Source organism: Mytilus californianus, unplaced genomic scaffold, assembly GCF_021869535.1.
Source record: "Mytilus californianus isolate M0D057914Y unplaced genomic scaffold, xbMytCali1.0.p SCAF_3, whole genome shotgun sequence".
Taxonomy (NCBI): domain Eukaryota; kingdom Metazoa; phylum Mollusca; class Bivalvia; order Mytilida; family Mytilidae; genus Mytilus; species Mytilus californianus.
This window is the reverse complement of record NW_026262679.1, coordinates 67,243,789-67,271,624: the sequence shown is the minus strand read 5'-3', so window position 1 is coordinate 67,271,624 and position 27,836 is coordinate 67,243,789. Positions and strand designations below refer to the sequence as shown.

General features: G+C 32.5%; 2 protein-coding genes across 2 annotated transcripts in view; one reads left to right on the top strand and one right to left on the bottom strand.

The window, feature by feature from the left end:
- The window catches only part of LOC127733162 (uncharacterized), a 593,316-nt gene that overhangs the window by 154,369 nt on the left and 411,111 nt on the right, over positions 1 to 27,836 (top strand). The window lies entirely within an intron of this gene.
- Positions 9,197 to 27,146, bottom strand: LOC127733144 (serine/threonine-protein kinase mrck-1-like). The gene is made up of 5 exons (XM_052242473.1): positions 26,637 to 27,146; positions 19,094 to 19,342; positions 16,799 to 17,053; positions 14,948 to 15,112; positions 9,197 to 10,689 (listed from the first exon to the last, which is right to left on the bottom strand). Exons 1-5 carry the CDS (start codon positions 26,970 to 26,972, stop codon positions 10,414 to 10,416), a joined length of 1,281 nt encoding a protein of 426 aa, XP_052098433.1. The 5' UTR covers positions 26,973 to 27,146; the 3' UTR covers positions 9,197 to 10,413.

The following is a 27,836-nucleotide window of genomic DNA, read 5'->3' as shown; positions in this document are numbered from 1 at the left end:
GTCTTTAAGGTTAAAGAATTATTTATGATACTAGTGGTTCATCCTGTAGTTGTGGTCACATTAACTGAAATTTAGTTCATATGCTTATTGTAATGTAACCTTTTCTCAAAACTATATACCAAATTCGGGTTTTTATGGTCCACTGAACATGGAAATTTTATATTGTGAATGAGGCAAGGTGATATATGGACGTTGTATGTTGTTTCCAATCAGCAGACTTAAGAGAGCATTAGGACGCAAGGACAAGAAAACATAATGCTCCTCTACTACGTATGCAGGGCATGATAATTTGAACTTAAAATTGAGAATGGAAATGGGGAATATGTCAAAGAGACAACTACCCGACCAAAGAGCAGAATACAGCCGAAGGCCACCAATGGGTCTTCAACACAGCGAGAAAATCCCGCACCTGGTGTCGGGCTTCAGCTAGTCCCTTAATAAAAATGTGTACTAGTTCAGTGAAAATGGACGTCATACTGAACTCCAGAACATATAAATGAACTAATATTAGAAAAACATACAAGACTAACAAAGGCCTGAGGCTCCCGACATGGGACAGGCGCAAAAATGCGGCGGGGTTAAACATGTTTTGTGAGATCTCAACCCTCCCCCTATACCTCTAGCCAATGTAGAATAAAAAAACACACAGCAATACGAACAGAAAAAACTCAGTTTAAAACAAGTCCGAGTCCGATGTCAGAATAGGTAACAAAAGAAACTAAGCAAAATGACAATGATACATAAATTAACAAAGGACTACTAGCAGTTACTGACATGCCAGCTCCAGACTTCAATTGAACTGATTGAAAGATTATGTCTTCATCATATGAAAATCAAGTACAATCCCTCCCGTTAGGGGATTAGTATCATACCATCATAAAATATATGAGAAGAATATAACCCGTATCATGCAAACAACTGGTTTTAGAACAAATGTGTTTAGTGCCGATGCAAAAACCCTATGAGTGAATCAATATTAATACCAAAATATGCCATCTTTAATGACCTGACAACAGTATCGTAACTATATCCCTTCAGAATAAGTCTGTTATCAAGCTGGTTTACAAAAAAAGGTACATGCACAAAATCAAGAACTTTAAAACTCTATATCTAAGATCACTAAGACACAATAAACATAGGTCATCTTCCATTGCCTTAGAAAAGTCCACGCATGAACCCCTTGTCTATCAATAAAACGCTTCCCCTTTTGTCGTTTTTTTTTAATAATCATACTATACTATGGGGAATTACCTTGGGTTTGCATTACACACTGACCAGACGTCATTCCAATTGTTTATAAAGTACTAGACGAATTTAACAAAATGACTTTATATGATTATACCTGAATATTGTACAGTTATGATGAGGATAACACAATGCTCTGAGGTCTTCTCGATTATCTTCCCCTTTTAACTAATGTAAAAGAAAATAACATGATGATATGCCCCTTTTTCTAGGATATATAAAAGACAATGGCCATAGGTTATCTTCCACTGTTTATGACACATTCATCAACCCTCCTTGTATTTAAATGAAAAACGCAATGACTCAATGTCATATTGTTATCATTCTTATCTAGAGGAATGACTTAGGGTAATTTGTAAAACTAATCTCATATGACCTCTGTTAAAGGCTCAACACGCTGACTTGAGTTCATGGCCTTTGTTTACCATGTGCAAGACGAATTTTAAACAAAATGAATTTAGATTCCTTCTCGGTGTTGTTAAAAGTAAAATAACAAAAATACCGAACTCCAAGGAAAATTCAAGAACGGAAAGTCCCTTATGAAATAGCAAAATTAAAAGCTCAGACACATCAAACGAATGGATAATAACTGTCATATTTCTGAATTGGTACAGGCATTTCCTTATGTAGAAAATGGTGGATTGAACCTGGTTTTATAGATACCTAAACCTCTCACTTGTATGACAGTCGCATAAAATTCCATAAAGTTGTTGAGGATGAGTTTAACACAATGAGTTGGTATCGGTCGTATCCCCTTGTATCATAATGTACAAGCCAATGAACCGAGGTTATCCTCCTAAATAAACATTCTTTATAGAGAGAATGACTATGGTTAATTTAGTGATACTCCTCTCATTTTACCCCTGTATATAAATGTACAACATATTGACCCTTTTGAGTACTATATACAGGGCCAATTTTAAAAACTGACTTTAGGTCATTCCTGAATGCTTTACAGATGTAAAGGATGATTCTAACATCCTGACCTCAGGTCTTCTCGGTTCCCCCTAATTCTCTTAAGTAAAAGAGAACTACCCGAGGTCATTCCCCTTTATTTACAGTGATACACACACAATGACCGTGTGTCATCATTATTTTCTTTGGTAAGTGTAAACCCCTTTGTAAATAAATAAATTATACAATGACTAAAAGTGATTCCCAATTGTCCTAATTGTTTATGATCAGTCTTGACCTTGGGTCATTTGTGGAACCATGGAAGTAAAATGAATATAATACTTCCATGGTGAAATTAATACCATGTGTCCTTTTATATAAATGTACAGAGGTCACCGCGTTTGCTAACCATGTATATAACGATATTTTGGTATGACTATATGTCTTTCCTTGAATACTAATGAAAAAGACAATGACCCGAGGTATTTTTTTCTCTATAAACATTCTTTACCAGTGGGATGAATAAAGAAAAAGAAGGATGACCTTGCGTCATTGTGCAAAAATTGATACACAAAGGAGGTACTCATCACCGAAAATAGAAGCTGTCAAACTGTTCTTGATTTTAACTATCCTAGACCAAGGGAATCACATATATCTATGACGTAGACAAAATCCTGGCCGCCAGAGGCAAACTGTGTCGGCTTTGAGAGTTCCTGACGAAATAAAATTCATAATGGTGCATCGGACGCATGAAATTTATAAGTTGTTTAATTTTTTTTTTACCATGAGCGGTATTTTTAATTTTCATTTTCCCTTCTAAAACTGCACAGCAAAATGTTTTCAAACTGAAAGGAATTTATGAAAACCAAAGGAGTAGGCCCGGTAAGACCCCTTTTTGGCCCCAAAATATAGCATTTTTACAAATTTGTTAAAATGTAAACTTTTAGCTATTTATTGGAAAGAAGAATACTTCTGTTCCATTAATATGGGATGATTTTGACAATACCATGCACATGCATCGGGTAATAACATCATAAATTCATGCAATATTTACTGAAATCTTCACAATTTTAGCATTTGTGCTAATTTTAAGGTGGTTTTTGTCTAAAATGGAAGTGGCCGCATTTGTGTTCAGTCTTAATATTTAAATATATGTTGTATTTGATGATAATACATAACATATATAAAGGTTGAGACTGAACACGAATGCGGCCACTTTCATTTTAGACAAAATCCATCTGAAAAGTGACGTTTTATGGCATATTTGATAGATTTTTCGTATTTAAGACTTTATTTGAGCGTCTTTCATGACCAAATCAGTTCAAATCTTTTACATACACTAATTGAATCGTCTGAAGTAGACACTTACGTGTTTAAAAAATGTCAAAAATCTTTCATTAGATGTACTTCGAATATTAGGCCAAAACGAGCCCTTACCAGACCTTCTCCTTTAACTTCGACGTGTTAAAACTAGAACTAAAAATTTTAAAAGAATGCATTTATTGCTTTTGTGTTCTGATATATAGATGATCAATTTCTTTTAAAAGAGAGGCGAAAGATACCAAAGGTATATTCAAACTGATAAGTCGAAAACAAACTGAAAATGCCATGGCAAAAAACGAAAAACAACGAAAAGGCAAACAGCAGTACACAAAACACAACATAAAAAAATAAAGACTGAGAATAACAAACCCCACCAAAATCTGGTTGTATATTATTTTTTGAAAGAGTTGTCTAAAAAAAATTAAAAAAAAACAAAAAAATCTTAAAATTTCATATAAGGTTGCTATATAAAATATTTAGTTTGAATATTATAGCATAGTCCATATTTTCTTTGAGTAAACATTGTGCAAAGCCAAGAAACAACATGGTGTTTTAGAGAAGCTTAATTATATCTATGTACATAATATCACGAAATATTTTAAAGTTTTTACAAGGGTGTGTACATATGTTTTGCAATCTAAAATATACTTAAAAGTTGGCGTAAAAAGGAAAATAAAATAAAATATAATTAAAACGTCATTGTATGTTGCCATGGTAATTCGTCAAATGCGGATAAAATATTTTCAAAACATCTTTTACCTTCAAACTGTTGGACAAATTTAAAGTTATGCATGACAACTTTTAAATTTGCAAAAATGTTTTGGACAAGGCTAGGTCTTATTGCCCCTACTTCTTTATCTAGAAGTATCTGAACGACGTTTAAGAAAACAATTCTTTGAAACTGATTGACAGTTTTTCATAGGGTTTGTGTTCATTACAAAGAAAATGTTAACCTATTTTAATTTTTTTCATATTAGCAAGAACAACAATTAAATTCATTCCTTTTTAGAGTGAAACATGTTCAAGTTGTATGCTAAATTTTACGAAAATATACGGCGCAGTCCATAACTATTTTTTTTTTACTTCAAGGTGTTAATGCTATTTCAACGATATAGGTTCATATATAGAATGCCTCTTAGTTAATCACAAATTACCTTTCTGTAATATCAAGTTGGTTGCGAGGTTGCATGCTCGAATTCGATGGTGGTAGCCTGTAAATTCCATCCCTAGCTGAGACTTATGAATAATTGAATTAGGCACTAACTGAGCAAACAACATTTGAGAGAAAGAGCAAGAACTGGTATTCGTAGGCAGATTGAGACCAACCAAATATTATAACCGCTTTGGGATACAAACTATGTGCACATATTTCTTTTAATGAATTAGTTAAAAGGCAAACACGTTTTGTAAGTAACTTTTCATGATATTCGATTGATTATCAGATTGATTTCTGGTAAACTGAAGCAATTCAGAGGGATCAATCTAGAAAAATTTTCAATTTCTGGAAAAGTCAATAACTATATAAGTTGTTTGAATTGATCTAAACAAATGCACTTTGTTGTTTTTTATACTTTTGAAATGTTGCTGCAAATAATATTTTTTTTTTTGCAATCTTAACCAATATACGATTTATATCTCGAACAGGTTACAATATCTCAATTGGATGATTGGTCCAAATTTGTCAGAGTCGCTCCGAATAATTGTCTATGCAGGCTCGTGTCTTCTAGCTGACATACCTAGTGAATAATAAACGGTCGGCCAAAACCTAGATATCATATCTAGCAGGTTTGTTTTTCATATTTCATTCTTCGTTATGTTTAATTTACATTAACCAATCCATTTTAACAAGCTCTAAAATTAACTCGGCCTAAAAAATAAGAAGGACTGATTTAAGTAGACTTTATGTATGCAATCTAAAGTATAATGAAGTTTAAACCGCATTGACTATTTTTTTCTCAAATTTGTTATTGAAATGAGACATTCAAATGTAAATACGAATAACCTGATCAATATTTTTAATTGTGAGGTTTGGATAACCTTTAAACAATTTTCTGTCCATTGTGCGCTGCGTTTTGCAATAGATATTATGATCATATTCTATCGATACAATCGATTAATCATTTTAAGTAGTTAAGAATTAGTAGATAACTAACTGCAAACGAAAACCCCTCATTGAGTGTAAATATTAAATGTTTAGACATTTATAGAAAACGGAATAATTACTTATTTTCTATATCGATTTCAAAAATACATATCAAGCGTTTATTTTACTATATAACTGGGTTTAGAACCGACTGCTGGTTGACTGTCATTCCTCTATACCTACAGTAGGTGTTCAACTCATACACATGATCATTTGATTCTGTCATTTACTTTCATTCCACCATTTTCTATATAAGGAAATGCCCGTACAAAGCCAGGTATTTGACAGTTGTTTTCCATTTGTTTGGTGTGTTTGAGCTTTTGATTTTGCCATTTGATAAGATTGATCCGTTTTGAATTTTCCTTGGAGTTCGATATCTTTGTTATTTTACTTTTTTTCATATGAAATGAACCCATGCCGTACGAAATCAACTACTCAAGACTTAATTCAATAAAAAATGCTTCAGTACATGCATGATATAAATGAAACATTGTGGTATTAGGCCTTAAAGTGTACTAGTTTATCAGAAGAAAACATCTCCCATTCTCCTTCCAGCACAGCTGACCTTACGAAATACTATTTATGTTTAGGTCACCCGTCGTGTTGCTCATGTAAGTACAAACCCGGTGATAAATCTAATTCGGTAGGTCACATTCGAGGAATAGAGGACGAGAATGTTATTACAACAGATGGAACATATCCGTTGTCATCTGTGAAACAGATATTCCACAACGGTCAACCAACTCGTGATGGCGTCGAAGGGATGACTTCAACTTTACTACTTTGAACTCTTGATTCAAAAGCTTCCTTGTAAGCAGCGCAACCCCAGCACTGAAATCATGATAGAAAATGTAAGTTCAGGAATATCGTAACAAATGGGAGATATTTACTCCATATGCAGGCGCTGCTGGAATGTTGCTACATATAAATGGAAAGTTCACAATTGGGAAGCTGAAATCATCTCTTTTGTCGTAAAGTTTTGGTCTCAACCGACACTCATAATCAATTTCTAGATGTATGTCAAGATATGAATAAAGGCAACAGTAGTATACCGCTGTTCAAAAGTCATAAATCGATTTAGAGAAAACAAATCCGGGTTACAAACTAAAACCGAGGGAAACACATCAACTATAAGAGGAAACCAACGGAACAACAGAAACACTGAACTGCAACAAAAACAAACGTCAACATACATAGAAACGGACTATTCGATAACAACTGCCATATTCCTGACTTGTTACAAGACATTTTAAGAAAAAAATGGTGGGTTGAACCTGGTTTCATGGCTAGCCAAACCTCCCGCTTATATGGCAATGTTAAAAAATATCGTTAAAATGACGTGACAGGAATACAGTACAAACAAACGCAAGAACACTCAGCACAGATAAATGCATAAATAAATAATATAATAGTACATTACAACATGTAAACCGCAGAATAACAACGGACATCTCCCATGAATTAACGACAGCACAGGACACCACAAACTGCATGGATGGTTCAACACCACAAAAAGTGACGTAGTTTTGTGACGTATATATAATCTTGAAACTCATACAATCATGTGAAACGAGATCCAAATAATTATCATGACTATGACGGTCTTGAAAGGCTATTTTAAATTAATGCTGTGACGACGTCTTAATTATTTGGACTAACACAATACTTTATCCATGGAAAATGGAAATTAACTCGACTATACTGACAAATACGACATATGTGAAATGTACCGAAAATACATAATTCAAACCACAAACGATAAGACATAACACAATATCTAATCGTACTTTCAAAAGAAACATCATAAGTAAACACATGAATGTTGGATATATAAATACCGCGACACGTCATATAGCAATGCTGAGTTCATACTCGGCAAAACAGTCATATTCGGGAATAGGTCACGTTCGGTACTTAGCAGACAGACGACATAGATAGTAAACCACAATCTAAGACGAGGTAAAAATGTCGTTAGTTAGTTTAGACACAGACACATCGTATAGATCAACCAATTCGTGATGGTGTCCATAAAATTTACGGAGTGTCATTTTTAATCTTTCCTCCTCCTAACTCTGTTGGAGCAGTTTCTGCGTTAGGAGCACACTCCTGTATATGAAGTCCGTATAGTGTGAACATGCACGAGCATAACGTATCACTTGAGATATGTAAACACCATACGACGCAGCAGAGGGTGTGTTACTGCTGAGAAATGGGAAATTGATAATTGGGAAGTTGAAATCATCCCGTTTGTCGTCGATTTTAGTGTGAAGTCGTTCATCTGTGTCAATATTGAGGAAAAGATAAAGGTATGAAGCAGTCATTCTAGTATCAGTAGTATCTGTTGAAATCATCTCTTTTGTCGTAAAGTTTTGGTCTCAACCGACACTCATCATCAATTTCTAGATGTATGTCAAGATATGAGACAGACTTAATTGTATCTGTTGTATCCTTGTTTTGTTTGAATCAGAGTGATTTTTTTTACAAAGTACGATTTATTCCACCATAAGATAATATGATTGTATCTACGTTGGCCATTCTTTTTTTCTGAAACTGAGCAGGACCAATTCTTTCATTTTGTCTTTTAGTTTGGAATGAGGAATACTTATGTGACGGGTAGAAAAGTCAAAATTCAAATTAACCTTCGTATATTTCATACGAATTAATTAATCAGCCGTGAATCTGAATGTCTCCTTAACATGATAAATGCAGGAATATATATTCCTATGAACTTAAGATACACTTGGAGACCGTCCACTAGTAGTGATATCCGCATGCGCTAAGGCCATGGACAACCTTTTGTCATTTTCAGTGTAACAGATACTTTAAATACAATTTTGTTTATTTCAACCAATTTTCAACTGTTTGTCTTCAGTTAAATATTTTTTTCGCTTTTGTTCTTCAACAAAATTAGTGTTGAATTCAACATGCATAACTTTGGTGGTTTTTTTTCCTATGTCGACAACGGTCAAACCGCTCGATTCCAACCGTCCGAAAGATCTTTAGGATAGAAACTTTCGTCAAAGTTTTCTTGGCTTCTATGGAAGGCAATGATTTTATACTTGGTATGCCACTGATAAAATTCAGTTGTAGCGATAGTTTGAAACACTCTTTATAAAAGGATTTTTTTTTTCAAAGTTTTCTTGGCTTCAATGAAAGTTCATTTGTTCAATGCATTGTGTAGCTTTACTTAACGAAACAACTTCATGCAGTAGTCACAGTTATTTAATTTAAATGTCTTTATCCAAAAAAATATAGATTTTTTTTTTCTCGATTTGATACTTGATATGTCAGCAGCAGGAAATGTCTAAAACAAATTTCAGTAGTTCATTATTTGCAATTCTCTGATACACACGATACTCACCAAGGTCATAATTTATTGATGACTATGAATTTTAGGCCAATGCATTCCATTTCATTGCGACAATACATTGATCTGTATAGTAAGTAACATTTTTTTTAATTATCTCAAGCTCTGTTCGGAACGTGAAGTGAAACCGATAAAATCATACAGTTTATATAACAGGATTAAATAAAATTGAAATTCAACATATGTACAACTTTACAGAGGATAATATAACAATTAACAATTCAAATAACTTTGGCAGTATATTATAATACAAACATGAATAGTACATAAACAAAGAGAATGTTGAAAATCAATGCTAGGAATTTTTTTTAGCGAGAATGAAAAAAATCTAACATTTTAGTAAAACCCATTTGAGCGCAAGATGTAATACCCTTTTAAGCAAATATTTAAATTATCATGACCCTGTCTGTCCACCATAAATCAATTCCTTTTTTACATATTTACGACATAAAATAGTAAAATGATAGATTTTGATGTCAAAATAGACACAGACTTAAAATGTAACATTCCGAAAAGGCAAAACTATAAGTCTGAAAACATTGCACAATAAACCAATGCTCTAATTTGAACCGTCCATTTTTAAACTTTAATATTACAAACCCGTTCTATTTTAGAATTTATATACCAGTACTCTTACATACTGGGACTCCCACTACCATATGCTAAAAGTTCTTGAATTGCAGTAAGAACTGTTTCTTAAGTTATCTTGTGAGGACTGGTATGCCTATTAAAAAAAACTCATCATGGCAAAGATACCAATCAGGCTTATCATTTTGTACGCCAGACGCGCATTTTGTCACCGAAAGACTCATCAGTGACGCTCGATTCAAAAAATTACTAGTAGAAGGCCAAAATAAGTACGAAGTTGAAGAGCATTTAGAACTCAAAAATTCCGAAATTTATACCATTTTAACCAATTATAATTGCTATCAAGTTAAAATGTAAATTTTCATAAATTATTTTGTTATAAATTAGGCTGTAAGTTTTCTCAATTGAATTGTTTCATATTTTTTATGTCGGGGCATTTCATAGCCGACTATACGGTATGGGTTCTCATTGTTGAAGGCCGTACGATTGCCTAAAATTGCCTAAAATTGCTTACATCTACTTCATTTGAACTTTGGTGGATAGTTGTCTCGATAGCAAGCATCTCCTTATTTTTATATTAAACATAAAAGAATAAAGTAATGAAGGACCCCGTCCAGACCCTCGTAGTATCTTTAATTGTAATTAAGAAAAGAAGATATAGAGAGTAGATGTTAACGAGACAGCATCATATAAAAAATAACCTCCAAATGAACACATAGAAGAAAAGTATCAAACAATAGTAAATATGGATCCAATACTGAACAATTGTTGTAATTATGTTCTTATATGTTATGTTTCCTTGAAACACTTAGTTTTATATTGTTTATTAGTAGCGAAATTAAAATACATCAATTTATCCGCTCCCAGAGGTCCCTACTCCTCCAACAACTTGTTGTTGTAATGTCTGAACTTGTCTCGACAGCTGCTGTATTTGTTTATCAAGTCTTTCATTTTCCTTCTTAACTTGTTCCATCACAATACTGTATCTACCCTCAACAACAGATCTAAGAGATTCAATATTTGTTTCTAGTCCTTGTACTTTATTACCCGACTCTTCCTTCAACGAGTTGACTTCCACTGTGAGCCGTTCAGACTGGACTTTGCTTGCGTCCATGTAATTTTTAACAACCTGAAAGAAGATAAATATACAATTATTTTTTTATATAAAATCTTTCGGTAAAAATGGGAAAGGGGTGTGGACGGTGGATATTTAAATTCACAAGTCCAGGACAAACTGACTAAGAAAAACGACGAAAAGAAAAACAACAGTCTTCTAAGCACAACATAGAAAACTAGACGGACCAACACGAACCACACCAAAAACCGGAGATGATTTGAGGTGCTCCGGAAGATAAGCAGATCCTACTCTACATGAGTCTCATTCGATAATGTCACAATCGAGGAGAAGAGAACTGAATTGTGGTAACGACTATTTGAACAGAGCCGTCGTCATCTGTGAAACGGTTAAGCGACTCGAGATAGCGTCCATTAAATTTTGAAAGGGATGACTTCAAATTTACCCATTTGAACCCTTTGTTTAATATCTTCCTTGTAAGCAGCAATGCTCTATCAAGGAAATCATGATAGGAAACGTATGCTCTGGAATATCGTATCTACTATATACTCCATATACAGGCGCTGGTGGGATGATGCTACAAAGAAAGGGAAAGTTCACGATTGTGAAGCTGAAATCATCCTTTTTTGTCATTTAGGTTTGTTCTCAATCGACCCGCATAGTCAATTTCTATATGAAAGTCAAGATTTGAAGCAGGCTGAACTTTTACTGTGGTATCCTTTATTTTAAGTTTGAAGAAGTGATTATTCCCGAAACCAAACTCACATAGCTGATCTCGAAATAATCACACATGGCTAGAAAAAAAACAGAGAGGGAATTCGTATATCATCTCTAATCCAAATAGAAACATTAAAAACTATATGTAAAATACTTTTCAGAACTAAACAGTCACATGTCGTGAAAACCGGAAAGTTGAACACTTGATGAGTCTATTGAAAGGAGTTGAAGACACACACACAGTATTGTGTTTTACACAATAAATTGCTGATCGCAGATATATGATTGAAAAATATTTTTCTGGAAGTTCTATTATAAGCATGGACCATATAGAATTCTAGACATTGACTGGTTGATGGTGTGCAACGCCACTTGCAACACTATTATATGCTATTTCGTTGCGATCAACGAACCATAAAAATATGTTCAAGGTCAGAGAATCGATGTCAGACGCACAGATGTAAACCTTATAACAATATTAAAAACAAAACGTAATGGAAAAATTATAGTAACTCAAAAAATGACTTCATCATGAAAACCTTAAGCAGTTAAGTTGATTAATGAACCATGGAAGTGAAATCAAGATAAGACTAACCTTGTCAGACTGCATACACACATTGTAACAATTGTACCCACCATATTAAGTATATATACTATTGAGAAACTGACCTAATAAAAGAAGCTAAACGTTGATAAATGAACCATAAAAATGAAGTTAATGACTGACCAACTCAATGAGCACGTAGATGGAAAGATCACGTGATTATTTTTCATGCAGTAATTGATTCATGAAGAAGAGGTCAGGTACAACGGACAGATCTAGATCATTATGATATAAAGCAATTGATTTATATGGTCCATGCTTATAATAGAATTTCCAGAAAAATATTTTTCAATCATATATCTGCGATCAGCAGTTTATCGTGTAAAACACAATACTGTGTCTTCAACTCCTTTATGGATTATCCATCACTTCTACCTTTTGAAATTCATTACTTTATAAAAACAAGTTATGCCGAATGTCGCCGCCGCTAACTGGGTATCCTATTTTCGCTGGCGAGACAAAATACCTTATTTAATCTCGATAGAAAATAAAAGTTCTATGTACAAATTTACCATGTAAAAGTAGATTTTTTAGCGCTCTGTACGGTTAGTTCGAATATTGTAAGAGCTACCAAAAATCTGTCCCGTGAAGCAAATCGCATTGATATTAAACTGACAGGCTATAGATACTAACACCAAGTTGTATAGATCATTGCATGTCTTGTACGTAGGTGAATGCACATGCATATGTTCAAAAGCACGACACTCAATTAGTAACTCACAATGACCTTACACTCATATTTAGTTTCAACTGGCGGAAACTGTCTTGTGTGTAGATGAATATACTTATTTTTTAAATCTCTAAATCAGAGTGTTTCTATAAAAGTATGAATATCAGATGTGGAGTATACGTAAATGAGGCAACACCAAACGACACAAAAAAAAAACAACAGATATATATGGGTCAGCATACGACCTTTAACAATAGACAGATGTCTATAAAATATGCCAAGCTCTAAATCGGACAGAGATTTATAGTTATTTAAATGACTATCAAAAATCTTCCATTAACAACATAATCTCCAAATGACAAAACAAAACAATAAAATATGTGTGCCAGAAGGTACATAATCTCGAACACTGGAATAATAGAAAATACATAATCTCGAACATTGGAATAACAGAATATACATAATAGAAACTAAAAATAAATATCAGAACAGGAAATCACTTGTACCTCTGTCATAATATCAGTATCACAAAAACATAACAGAAATTAAAAATAAATATCAGAAAAGGAAAGCACTTGTACCTCTATAGTATATACCGTGTATCTCGCAAAGGCTTCAGTGTTGAATAAAGTATATGTTGTCGTCTGTATTTGGTGGGCGATTAATATCAGATAGCCGCATTCGGTATGAACCTTGTCAGAGGCAGATTCATGGGATGGGCGAGTGGAGAGGGCACAAATATTGCGGGGGAGTGCTTAATTACATCTTTCTGCAGTTTGAATGCTTCCTCCTAATTTTTTCGGTGCCCCCTTTTAAAACATCATAGATCCTGTCACTGTTTTCTGCCCTATTTTAAAAGTTTAATATTGGGCATTGGTTCTCGAATAGATTTTCTACACATTTTAACATAACCCCTTCTCCGATGGACGACTGTGTTCATTTTTCTGAAATCACATGAAGCGCTGTCGGCCAATAAGCCCACAAGGTACCTTTCTGTCATGTTGAGTTTTATTTATTGCTGTACAAAGATGTGGACAGGATAACGACATGCACAGTCTCCAATAATACAAATCGTATAAACCGTGTCGGCGCAACCAACTTCGAAATTGAACATGCAACATTAGAAATTGAGAGTAAATATTGAAAGAGTAAGAGCTACCACAAAAATGGCTTGTAGAGACATGCAGAAATTTTCATAGGGAGATCCAAGAAAACGCATTGAAATTGAAAAGACAGGCTTGATACTAACATGAAACTGTACATTATGTTTTATGATTAGATGGACGGACTTATTTTCAAATGCATAACACTAAATTAGTATTTCGGTGTCAGAATACTGTCTCCTAGCGGAGTGACAATTAATATGGCCCGGCGTCTTGTGGGTTATATGCCACGTTAATATTCTGGCTCAGTGTTTAGAACTTAGTACAGGACAATTATGTCTTACATCTAGTGTTGGAAAGTTGTTCAAAAGATAATAGTACCAAAAATAAACATGTCACTTAGATTTCTATATCACTAAAAATTATTTGAGCACCCTTCAAAAGAATCTTTTTAAATCTCCTTTATCACTCTTGGCCAAAAGTCAGTAAACCTTGAGATTACAAGTGGTCAGTAATGTTTGCTATATGCAATTTTCAACATCTATACAACAGAAATCAACTCAATATCCACATAGTCAAACAAAAAACTTCTATTTTGTCTGTTTGACGCCCCGAGTTCTATTTATATTATTTATTTGGGTGGTGGACGAAAATATCTACCACAAGTTTAAACTCGATACCATGACTATGATTGCAGCTAAAGTTTTTTTGCTCAACAGTTTTAGATGAGAACATTGTTCATAAACGAAGGATCGGTAATACGACATACTTCAAGTCGAAATGCAGTTAAGAAAGAAGGTAAGTACAATGGATACCTCTAAGGTAAATAAGCTGTCAAGTTCCTGTTTACTAATCAGAGTCAACTTTTCATATTTGATTTTATAACATATACTAGATTAAAAAGATATGTAATCATAGTTGTTATCTTTGATACGTTTTTGTACCTGCAAATAAGTAGAACCTTTGACATCAAAAGTGATTGTTTTAAAACATAACAGCTTATTTTGACAACATTGAACCAAATTGACTGCTTATAGCGAAACATTATTTCAATTTTCCGCAAAAATGTTTGAAACAAAACAAATAATACCAATTTTTTTTGGTCTAAATCGTAGCTAATATTCCATTAATGTAATAGAAATATCGAAAGCTAAACTCAATACGAATTTCCCCTATAAGATTTACTTTTGCAATTCGGTATACTATAAAAATATTTACCTTCCTAAATTCTTCATTTGTACTCTTCTCCGTAGTTACAACATCTTGGACACTTTCTAACTTCTTCACTACAGCATCGATTAGTCGTTTAGCTTCCTCTTCGATTATACTTATGCTCTGGTCTAGTCTCTCCATCTGTTCCTTTGAGTGTTTCTGCACAGAATCCTGTAATTGAATTTCAATCCATTACCATCACAGTAAGCGGGGAAATGGCAGGATGAATCTAACAATGGCAGCAAATACATTGAATGAATCATAAGAAGAAGCATATGAAAAGTAAAGATATGAAAATCAATTTCTGAATAACTAGCAATAGATCTCTTTGAAAGAGGTATAGCTAATTTCTCCTGAATTTATTTCACACAATGGTCTTTTTCTAACAGTCCTCCAATCTTTACTAAAATTCGCTGTATAATAGATTACATATAAGTTTTTTTTAAATTTCAACAAACATTCTGTGTATTTTGCAATAGGTGACCAAATTATATATGTTTCAACACAGCAATTCTGATTGAAATTGGCAAAATTTGAGTAAATATTAAAAAAATGTAACTGAGGGTTCCGCGGAACCATTTTGTCTCGCCTCCGATTGCTGCTGTCAGTATAAAGGTGTAATGTGGACTGTTAAAAGTGAGCCTCCATTTATCAGTAAAATACAAAATTAAAAAAATCCAACTTTTTCTTGGTTCGAGAATTTCTGCAAATTTTAACGGCAAAAAAATCTACGTCCTTCTATCAGTATGCCAAAGTTTCATAAAATTATTTTACGATTTGACAAAGTAATTGGTGTGTAAGAAACTTAAACCGCAGACTAATCTAGTTGCTAAATGCAAAAAGCTAAGTCATTATTTTGCTCTGAATGTCTTTTTTTTAAATCATAAAAAAGCTTCTGTCCAATCAACGTAAAATTACATGAAGGTTTGACAAATAGCATAAACGGTACCAATTTTTCTACACCAGACATGCGCATTTCGACAGTCAATGTCTCTTCAGTAATGCTCGAGGCCAAAATATTTGAAAATCCAAAGCTTTTTAAAAAGATGAAGAGCTATAAACCAAAAGAGGACTAAAAGGTATAGCATAGCCAAAGCCGGGCAAGTATTTAGAGCTTTGTATGAGGGAGAAATCTTCCTCAATTTAAAATAATTTCCAAAATTTTTTAACTGCAAATTTTAATAACACAAAATCCGTATTTTCATGCCAGTACCGAAGTACTGGCTACTGGGCTGGTGATACCCTCGGGGACTATTAGTTATTGATGACTGAATACATTTAACCTTCAACTGTATTTAAATGAAAATTGTTAAACATTAAGTCCATTTTTCATTTAAATACGAAAAAAAATTACAAACAAAATTAAAAAATAAAATTTTGATCTGAATATACTGACTTATTGTCATTAAAATCTTCTGTCCAAATTTCATGAAATTCAATAAAGTTTTTACAAAGTTATTGATGTCTAAAAAGAATTAAACTTTGACCACATGCTCAAGGTAAATGTCGCAGGCTTGACAAACAATTTAATAGGAAGGACATTGTTAACCAAAATTCTGTAGAAAATAATTCTATATTAAGTCTTTCAGATACAAATTAATCCAGTTGTTTAACGATGTCTTTCGAAAGAAACTTTTACAAAAACATGAAAAATTTACAATATTGTCTTCAAAATGAATATGCAGCACTAAATCATTTAAATAGTATGGAAATATATACAAAATGTTTCATTCCTTTTTAGCTATATACACTAGACCCCTTTATTTTAAAGTTCCAGTAGGTTTTAAAAACTTTCTGATCAGTGAGTGAAACAAATACAGGGGAAACTGGTTCACTCCTTTGTAAGAATATGTTTACCATATTTTGACGCCAAACCATTCTCTCCTCCTTTAGTCCATCTGATATCTTGTTTTCTGTTCTCCCGAGCGCCTCTTGCACAGCGTTCTTCAATGTATGCAATGCATTTTTTGTGTACGAATCCAATGCCGATATTCTGGACCTAGCATCATCCATTTCAATTCTTCGTCGTTCATCTGATACCGTGATGTCTTTTTTGTAACTCGTTCTTAATCCTTCTATTTCAGCCCTTACTTTACTCAGTTCTAAAATGTACTGTAAAAATTAAGGATAATAATGTAGAATTATCTCAAACATGCTACTAGTCAAAAGCTCATGGACCTTTGGCTATAAATTTATTTGAATGATAGTAAAAAAAACAATTTCACTTACTATGAATAAATATTTGCTTGTACCCTAGAGATTCGAGATAACATTGATTTGAAACATACTATTCCAATTCATATATGGAAGTGTTCCCTTTCAAATTCGACTGTAGATAGATATAAGTTACATTACAGACGTATACGAGCCTCGAGAAATACTTGTCTATGAAAATAATACTAGTATATAGAAATTCGTAAAGGGTTCCGCAATTTTTACTTTATCAAAGAATGCTCGCAGTAACGGAAAGCAAGCTCAAACTGCTTATCCTGATAATATGAAATTTATACTCTAGAATCGATGGCTGTACTTCATAGAGGTTTTCATACAGCAGTGTACAGCAACACAGACACGATAATATTTATTTAGAAATGAAAAGTTCTGACCATCAACCATTATCCTTACAAGAAATTGTAAATGTGTTCACTTCTGAAAACTTTATAGCAGTTGATGATTCACATGTTTATTTATCTATCTATTTATTTTTTTAAGTTTCTACTGTTTTCAATATTGGCGGACACGTTTTGTGTGTGACTGATCATCAATAGCTGTAAAAGACCCATAAGTTACTTATACTCTTTAGAGGTTTTCAGAACAATTTTTCCCCTGATATACGATATTTAAAAATGGCAACTGAAGGTAAATAGCCCTGCCATCAAATTTAACGTTTTCAAACAATCATCAAATATAGTTGACCTATAATTAATCGTAACTGATTTGACTGATTTTATAACGAAAACTAAATGCTGATTACATGTAATGGAGCAAGCAAATGAGGTAAGACCCCTTCCATCTTACGATAATTCTATATACCAAATATAGTTGACCTTTATTTTATGGTATAAGAAATGCTGACCTAATCACGAAAACTTAACTTTGACCAATTAAAGTGAAAGTAAGGACAAGGTTATGTGTCAAGCATTGTGTAACTTGAATTCGTAAAATTTTGTAAAAACTTCTCCCTTTTAACATTTGGACTACTCATCAGAAAACTTCTAATACTAAGCATGAAAATATTATACGACAACGGAATATGTTTCAAATCTAGTGAATGAACAGAAACTGGATGGAGTAAAATTAAACATATACATGTAGAAATGAGGAGATGTGGCTAGTGTGGTTGTTAATGAGACAATTATCCACTCGAGACCAAAGGACGAGGATGTAAACAACTAATAAAGTATAGGGCACTATTTGTCCTTCAACAATAAGCAAACATAATACCGTACAGTAAGCTTAGAAAAAGCACAAGCGCAACAAAATGTAAAAAAAATCAAACGTGAGAAAACCAACGTCCTGATTTACCCTAAATACAAACAAAGAAAAGCAAATAAAGCGAACAAGTCCAACGACAACCACTGAATTACAGAATCATGTCTTAAAGGGCCAAAATAGTTAATTACTGCATAGTCATACATAATTGAAAAAAAACTAGTTTTACACACCGTAAGTAACAAACAACCTGTTTATTTGCAAAGAGTTTAATTGACTTTTTTCTGGAAATGGTTATAAATGTAATCTAAGTATTCTTAATATTACATTCATTGCTGTTTGTTTTAATCGTTATGCACATCAGAAAAGAGCCAATTACTAGCATATATTTGCAATAAATCAAGTAAGTTCTAGAAAAATGTTAGATTGGAGGATTTTTATGTAAATCTTCCGTCGCTTGTTATTAAATTGATTAATAATTGCTTATTATTTCATTTATATTGACAGAATCATCTAACAAAGCAGTAATACAGACTCTTAAAGGTGGATGAAACGGACGGATAGTTTTCATTGCAAATCGAAAATTTGGCGACGACATATCGTTGGGTCAGTCGTTATTATTTTTCAAATGCCCTGGATCCAAAGCTAAAGTCAGGGACGTATTTAAAAGAATATGTCCCCTTTCTATTACAAATAAATAAAGTTTTAATGGATATCTACCTCTGCATTATTTTTAAGTATGTGATCTTCTATTTCCTTTTTATCTTGGCTTGCTTGTTGAACCAACTTTTCAATAGTATCTTTGTTTTGTTTGATATCGTCGTTGATTTCTTTGATACGTTTGTCGCAATTGTTGGTTCGAGTTGTAAGATCTTGGACCACAGCTCCATAATATTTATCCAGTTTTGTGTACGATGAGTTCAAGTCGTGGATAACTGAATCGTGTCTCCTGACAACGTTTGAGGTTCTCTGAAAATACATGTAAAGCCGTGAAAGGATGCGCTAACTCTTATTTTTTACCACATTTTTTTGTAGTGTGTTTATTGGCAGAAATGCATATATAAATGATATATGGTATACTTACAGTAATTAGTACATCGGCGAATCAAAATAAATACATATGGTTGGTTCTTTGAATCATTTGACAACCTTATAAATAAATAATAATGGTAAAAAGGCAGTCTCGATTGGGTGGATATTTTTATTACTTAAAAGTTTACTTGTATAATTACTCTGTTAGTTGGAGCAGGTGGTTCCAGCAGAAGATCGCTCTTTGCAATGCTTTATTTTTGTAAAACATTATTTTTTCAATAAACAAATTTTCTTTAAGATATTTTTTTAAAGCTACAATATTTACTTTTCCACTTTGCATTTTTGTTCTGTATATATAATATTTAGTTAATAACATTTTTCTTATATGTAGTTTTTTTCCGTTTTTTTTCTAATATCCCAAATAAAACTATGTGTAAGTTAAGTGGTAGTTCAATTTAGACTTTTGTATATACCAATCTATTAAGTTCTACCCATAAGCCAAGGACATGTCCATAATATGTGTTCTATGGCTTCTATTGAGTCCGTACAGAAAGTACATTTATTGTTTTGTATAACTTTAATTTTGTAGAGAAATTCATTTGTCCCAAACATTCTGTGAGTGATCCTGTATTGGAGCCACTGTAATATTCAAGTTCTAGTTATGTAAAATGGCATTCTATACACTTTATTCCAGATAATATTATGTCTATTTAGGATTGAGGACCACTTTTCCTGCATGTGGTTGTGATATTTGTTGTTTTGCATGCGGTGTGATATTTGTTGTTTTATCTTTTAAAACATTGTACATGTCTTTTGGTCCTTTTGTAGATTTTAAAATAATGCAATAGTAATTGGTATAATTGGCCCATAAAGTTTTAAAATCTGATAACATTTGATATCAAGACTTTTCATATAAGAATTAATTGCTGAAATTACACCTTGGTATATAAGAAAGTTGGTATGAAAATTATATGTTTTTTGAAATCCTTGCCAGTTCATTAAATGTCCATCATTATCAATTAAATCATTACTTAACTAGACTCCTTTTTCAGTCCATTTTTTGTACAGAGGGGTTTAATTACCAACCTGAATTTGTTTATTATTCCAAATATTAGATGTGATAAAATTATATTCGTTCTTAACAGCTACTTTAGTTTGGAATTCTGTCTATATATATCTTTATTCTGACAAACCTTCGTCAATACAATGTTATTCAGAAGTTACATGTAATAAATAGTACAGTTATAAACTAAAATAACTTTGACATAATACACACATGAATTAATATGCCTTATAAATGTACATAGCTTTTTTAAATATGATTGTTTTGTCATATTCATTACTTCCTTAAATTTAATTATATTTGGATAATTAATATACTTTTTATCAATATACTTTTGTCTTTCTACAGCCATAAATTTACACTTCATTGCATAGTGGAATTCATCTTCAAGATCTTTTAAGTCACATAGTTCGCATATTCTATTATCTCTCTGATTTTTTTTCCATCTACCACTTTCTATCGGTAATCAGTGGTTAATTAGTCTAAATTGACATAAAGTATAAATATCACGGGGTTCCAAAATATCTAAATACTTTTCGAATCCGAAAAGTTCCTTAAAAAGGCGGTAATTTAATGTTTTTGTGTTCGTTTGAATATCTGAGTACCATGTTTGTTTAAATTGATCTTGGAGAGATGTTCTAACAACAGTCTTTAACCAAATTTCATTTATACAAGTTTGAATTAACCATACATAAGATAAACCAGTATCATTTAGAATAGATTCTATACATTTCATCCAATAAAATTTAACATTGTTTCCATGAGATAAACTAAACATTAATTTGTATGCTATTGTTGATAATTTACTGGGTTTGCTAAAAATCAACTTTGCCCAGTATGAAATCATGCGAACTTTGATATCTAAGCTAATAGGATAACGTCCTAATTCTCCATATATAACACAATTCGGGGTGGAAGATTTTAGATGGAGTGGAAGTTTACAAAATTTCAAATGAACTCTTTCTAATTTATCATTATTTCCAAATCCCCAAATTTCACAGCCGTAAAGTAAAACAGGTTTAACCAATTTATCAAATAAATCTAATTGACAGTTTATTGATAAGCCATGCTTTCTCCCTTTCTTGATAACTTCATACATGGCTCTCGTAGCTTTTTCTGCAAGATGCTTCTTATTTGCTTTCAATGAGCCATTTTTAGAAAAATAAATCCCAAGATAATTAAACTCATTAACAATTTCTAAGTCAGAGTTACCAAAATTAAATTTAAGGTTAACAGGTTGTCTACCACTACAAACAAATCATGATTTTAGTCTTGTCTACATTGACTTTCATTTTCCAAACATTACAATATGATTCAATTTTTTCTAATAATAATTGAAGTTCTGCGGCTGATTCAGCCATTAAAACCGTATCGTCTGCGTAGAGAATTGCAAACAGTTTAACATATATGTTTAGTTCGTCTTCTAGAGCATCTGATATAGTTTTTAAGCCTTTCAAATTCCCTTTACAAAAGAAATCTTCCAAATCGTTCAAAAAAAGCGAAAAAAGAAAAGGGGACTAATTCTCCCCTTGGCGTAGACCAATGTTGCTTTGAAAATAATCAGATTTCTCACCATTGTATGACAAGCATGATTTTATATCATCATACATGTTATGGATAATTTTATACATATAACCATTAATATTATTTACAAGCATCTTATACCATAAAGCTTCTCTAGTCACTGTATCAAATGCTTTCTCAAAATCGACGAAAGCACAGAACATTTTTTTCTTTTTTAATTTCAAAATTTCAAAAAAAGAGTGTAGTGTAAAGATACAATCACAAGTTGAGTAACCATTTCGAAATCCACACTGATTTTCATTAAGTAGTAAAACTTCATCAGAGAACCTTGCAAGTCTATTACTTAAAATAGCTGTAAATAATTTACCCATACAACTTACAATAGTAATGGGTCTATAGTTTTTAGGATCAAACTTATTGCCTTTGTTTTTATAAAATGGCTTGATCGTTCCAATCACCCAAGATACTGGTACTATTCCAGTTCTAAAAATCAAGTTAAACAATGCAGCATAAACATCAATAAAAAAATCGCCAGAAGTCTTAATATATTCGTTAATAATCATATCATCACCACAAGCTTTGTTATTTTTTAAATTCTTAATACATTTTAATTTCTTCTTTCGTAGTTGGACTATTCAAATTATCATTCAGTTTACTCATCAAATTTGTATCATTAGTTGGCAAGTCAATTGGATCTAAGTTACCTGAGTTTAGCTCTTTGAAAAAAATGAGTAACTCCTCAAAATTAATATTCGGTTGTTTTGAATGTTCACGTTGGTTCAAAATTTTCCAATACTCTTTGGTGTTTTGAGATCTAAAATTTTTCAATTTTCGAGTCATATCTTTTTTATGTTTTTTTTTTATAGCCTTGTCCATGACCTTTTTATATCTTTTCTCAGATTCTTTAACTTTATTAGATAATAAAGGCGAAGGCCTTGCCTTCAGTTTGCGTTTAAATTTTCTATAATTCTGTCTCTCAAATTTACACTCAAGGTTAAACCAAGGTTTATCTCCCTTGTTTTTGGATGCTTGTTTTTTTGGCTTGTCTGGTCTTGTTCCTAAAGTCTCCCTTGCGGATTCTATTAGGATTAATCCGATCTCATTCACAAAAGAGTTTATCATGTCATCATTAATACTTTCCAAATTTACATTTACTAAATCATGTAATAAACTGTCTAGTTTTTCAAAATTTAAATTCTCTCTAAATTCAGGTTTCTTTTCATGATCCCATTTATTAACTTTTTTATACGATTGACTAATGAAATTGTTCTGTTCAATGTCTTTATTTACAGATTGGTTACAATTCACACATATATACAAAGGGCAATGTACATCTGAGTACAAATGTGAAAATTCTAAAACGTTCAAATTTACAATGTTTTCAATAAAATTAACATTACATAAACAGTAGTCTACTACACTTGCGTTTCTACAGGTAAATTTTCCAACTCTATCAGTACCTAGTCTTCCATTCATAATAAATAAACTGTTACATTTACATAACTCAAGTAATTGATTACCGTAACGGTTTTTCCCTTTGTCCATACTATTACGATCTATGGGTATATCAAAAAGGTTTAGGTTACATACATCATTATTAGATACACCTTCTAACTCATTATTCTTATCATTTTCGTCAATAAAACTATAATCTTTCTCACTTGCCGTGCGGGCGTTAAAATCCCCGACCATAAATATATTTTCATATTTGGATGAGAGTTCTAGGTACTCGCTTTCAATTTCACCGAAAGCATCAGGTGATGAATAAGCAGTGTATTCTGGTGGTATGTACACAACACCGAGGATAACGTCTTTGATTAGTCTTAAAATCTTACACCATAGAACAAATTTACTATTTGTCTCAATTACTTGGATACAATTCGAAATATTTTCCCTATACCCGAGTACAATACCACCGGACTTCACTCTAGATATCTTACGTCTATTTTGGCTTTTACCTTATATCCCGGTATACAAATTTCATCCATATCGTCAGTTTTGGACTCAACAAAGCATAAAATATCATGTTTTTGAAGTAAATTTTCGAATTCTGGGTATTGTAACTTATGTTTTAGGCCACAACAATTTATGTAAATAAGGTTTAATGCTGTCCAAGCATTAAAAACTTCTTGCCAAAGGGATTTTTTACATGTGTTGTTGGGCCTACATAAGGCAGTTCATTTACCACAAAATGCCTTGTACAAGAATTGTAATAGTACTACTGAAAATACCCTTGCCTTGTACAAATCAACACTGAAGTGAACATAAAAAGAAAAAATATTGACCAATCTTATCTGTATTAAACAATAATGTTTAATATGTAACACATCTCTAATACTAACTATTTTTTAGAGAAAAAAATTAGTGTCTCAAACTGAAAGATATATATTAGGGATGTCAACTCGGTGAACAATTACTTATCGAGTACTCGTTGGTTTTATCGAGCGATACTCGAGTACTCCCTCGGGAATATATCTACAACACAGAAACACAAAAATACGTATTTTACATTCTGTAGTTTGTTGTTCAACGGACGAAAAACCATCTACATAAGTATCTGGGACAAAGAATTACACACCATAATTAATAGCTCACAAGTACTAATTAAGTAAAAAACAACAATCTAATCAATATAAGTTAATGAACACCTATTTAAAAATTATAACAAGGAAAAACCATATCAAACAATTGTATTTGGTAATCGTTAAGAAAACATATTTAATGTTTACAAAGGCGCAAGAATTAGAAGTTTAACTATTCACTGAGGGTCACCCATACCTGCCAACTTTTGAAAATCTCCATGGGGGTTTTAGTGCGTTACAACAATTTCAACGGTTACAAATTTTTGCGGCGTTTTTTGCTCGCGCTGTTTTTTGCTCTTGAAAAAGTGTCATATCTTTTTTTATATAGTTTATGATGATGTCAGAGCTTATAAGCTTTTCTTCTTTCTAGTTACATGATTCTAGTGCTTATATTATTGTGAAGAAAAATTGAATATGTAGCTAGAATACCAGAATATATTTTCTTGTATAGCCATAGGAATATTAAGGTGATTGTTGACTTTTCAAATTTAAAAACATGCACAAAGAAGGAAATATATCTGATTCCTTGTGGAAAAATAAAGTAAAAAATATAAAGCATATTCTTGGACTTCACAAGTATTCATACTAACTTCTTAGATGCATAGACATAATAAACAATTGTGTACGACCGTTGTATAATCTGTATAATTTTACGGTTTGGATTTTGTTCATTGTTGACCACCGTCCGCTGACCTATAGATGCGTACATCCACGTCATTTGGACTCTAGATGGAAATTGTCTCATTTAGAATTATACCACATCTCCTTATTTTAACTTGATTTGTGATTCGTGAAATAAATAAAATAGGTGTTGAAATTGTCACAATGTTCTCCTGATTAAAAACGTTTCAATAAATTTTGTCTGTAACGCCTTGTATACAACAGTCAAATAATTTACTGAGAATACATCAGAAGTAAAGTTTGCCACCATATTTTGTTTTATGTAAACAATTGATTGGTGTTCTAATAACTACAGGCTATGCCGACGGAGGACATTTTAGCGAAAAAACATCCGGACGTTCTAGCGCTAAAGTATAACCCATTTTATCGCCAGATTTTTAACCCATTTTAGTGAAAAGTTCAATTATCAATGGGCATTTCTGCGATATAAATTAATTCATAATAAAATAATAAGTTTATATAGTATTAGAACAAACAATACAGTACAAAGAATACAATTTTATAATGACTATGTAATGATGACAATAATATCAATATGATATATTTTTAAATGTTCTGTAGGGTTCTATTTGGCAGTGTGATCCCAGGGGAAGGCAAAAAATGTTATTTGATGATAGTATCCAGAAAAAGTCAAATATTGCTCTTTTATTTCATGTTTGTTTCAGCAACATGTATAAATAAATTGTAAATGCAAACAACTTAAACATTAAGCCAGAGTATTATTTAACCAGGTAAGTTTTCGCTAAAATGTGCTATCAGAAACGAATTACTCCGGCGCTAAATTGTTCGCTAAAATGTTCTGTTGTACCCGACTATGCGGTATTCTAAAGGATATATTTCTAAACCATGTCTTAATCTTTTTTTTATTTCAGGAGATACTATAAGCACATGCAATATACAAATAAACTACATGCAACATGGAATATATTTAGAAACAATTTAAAAAAAGAGCTCACTTAAACGGTTATTTGATGGTTGGGTTGTTGTCTCATTGACTTATAACCACACCTGTTAATGCATAGAATATCCCCATGGTATAATCTTCCAAAAGTCTTTTATAAACAATATCGTACGATGGTCCTTTAAAACTACACTATTTACTATATTGATCCATTAATTAAAACTGAAATTAAGAAAAGAAAAGAGTTTGACGTCCATACCTTTTTCAGCAACAAGTAAATTCCTTTTCAATAACTTATATGTCATAGTACCCCGCTTTATTCATTAACTTTCCTTCACGTTCCCCCAAGCGCAGTTTACCTTTTAGTTTTGCACAAAATTAATCAATCATAATCTGCATAGTTTTCATATATGAACTGAAAAGCATGAGCTTGTTTTTTGCTCGTTGAAAGTGTTGTCGATTTTCAAACGATATACGTACCATAATGTCATCTGTTATTCGTCTGAAAGAACTTTCCATGATTCCCATAACCCATCTCTGCTGTCTTCTCAATAGTTCCTCAAAAAACAATTTGTCATTGCTTGTCTGAACGTATTCCGAAGACAGACGCTCTCCTGAATTTCTATTTATTCTATCGGGTGGATTTGTTGCAAGATATTGATTGTTCCCAACTGTCTGAAAACCACTTCTGTTGTTGTTATAGTTGAAATCAGTATCGTATGGTGCTCTTAGTGGTGGGAGATACCCTCTTCTGTCCATCACCAGCTCGTCCAAACCGCTCTTGCTCATTTCTGGTGAAAATTCTGGATACAACATCCAGAGTACCTGCTATTTTCAATTTGTAACTTCGTCGGGGTGGTCATTTCTCCATGCTACAAATTAGCACCTTCATCCTGATTTTAAGTAACTCTTATGACAGAATTTCTAAACTAAACTTGGAATCAATAACTAGATACGAACTATGGACACAGGTATGATAGTTTGTTTAATGTGGAAATGTCAACAATTGAAGAACGTTCAGTTACTATTAGTTATATCGATTCGTCTAATTATAATTCCTCCACTTATCGCTGCAAATATTGAAGTGAAATTTCCCAAATCAATGTAGAAAGGACGTTAAATTAATAAGCTAAATCAAATGTCATTTACGATAATAATAAACTCATCATAGATACCAGGATTATAATTGTGTACGCCAGTCGAGTGTTTCGTCTACAAAAATAACAAAAATACCGAAAAAGACTCATCAGTGACGCTCGAGTCAACTTTGATTTTAAACTCCTGAGAAGTTTTAAAAAATAATCACCAATAATGTTAATATGGTTGGTTTTTTTTCTCTCAAATTATGAAAGCTGGGACTAAACATATGAATATGGGACTCGGCAAGTCCTACCGAGATGAGTGGGGCTCGGATTGACTAATAAGACAAATCGGACCGTGTATAAAGTCAGCTTGGACCGATTTTAAAGAGAGATATTCCGACCGTACAAGGGCTGTATAGCCAGTCAAGGTCGTTAAAAACTTCCATTTGTTAAAGAGAGAACTCGGATCGCGATTAAAGATTAAATAGAATAGATAATGGAAACGGGAAATGTGCCAAAGAGACAACAACCCGACCAAAGAGCAGAAAACAGCCCAAGGCCTCTATTGGATCTTCAAGCAGCGAGAAAATCTTGCACC

What these genes read in the sequence shown, in the direction of transcription:
- LOC127733144 (XM_052242473.1), bottom strand. Translation starts at nt 26,972, where the DNA reads ATGTTGTATCCAGAATTTTCACCAGAAATGAGCAAGAGCGGTTTGGAC. An exon ending in TACTTAAAAATAATGCAGAG is followed by an intron (nt 17,054 to 19,093) that starts GTAGATATCCAT and finishes TAATTTTTACAG; the next exon opens with TACATTTTAGAACTGAGTAA. An exon ending in TGGTTTGGCGTCAAAATATG is followed by an intron (nt 15,113 to 16,798) that starts GTAAACATATTC and finishes ATTCAATTACAG; the next exon opens with GATTCTGTGCAGAAACACTC.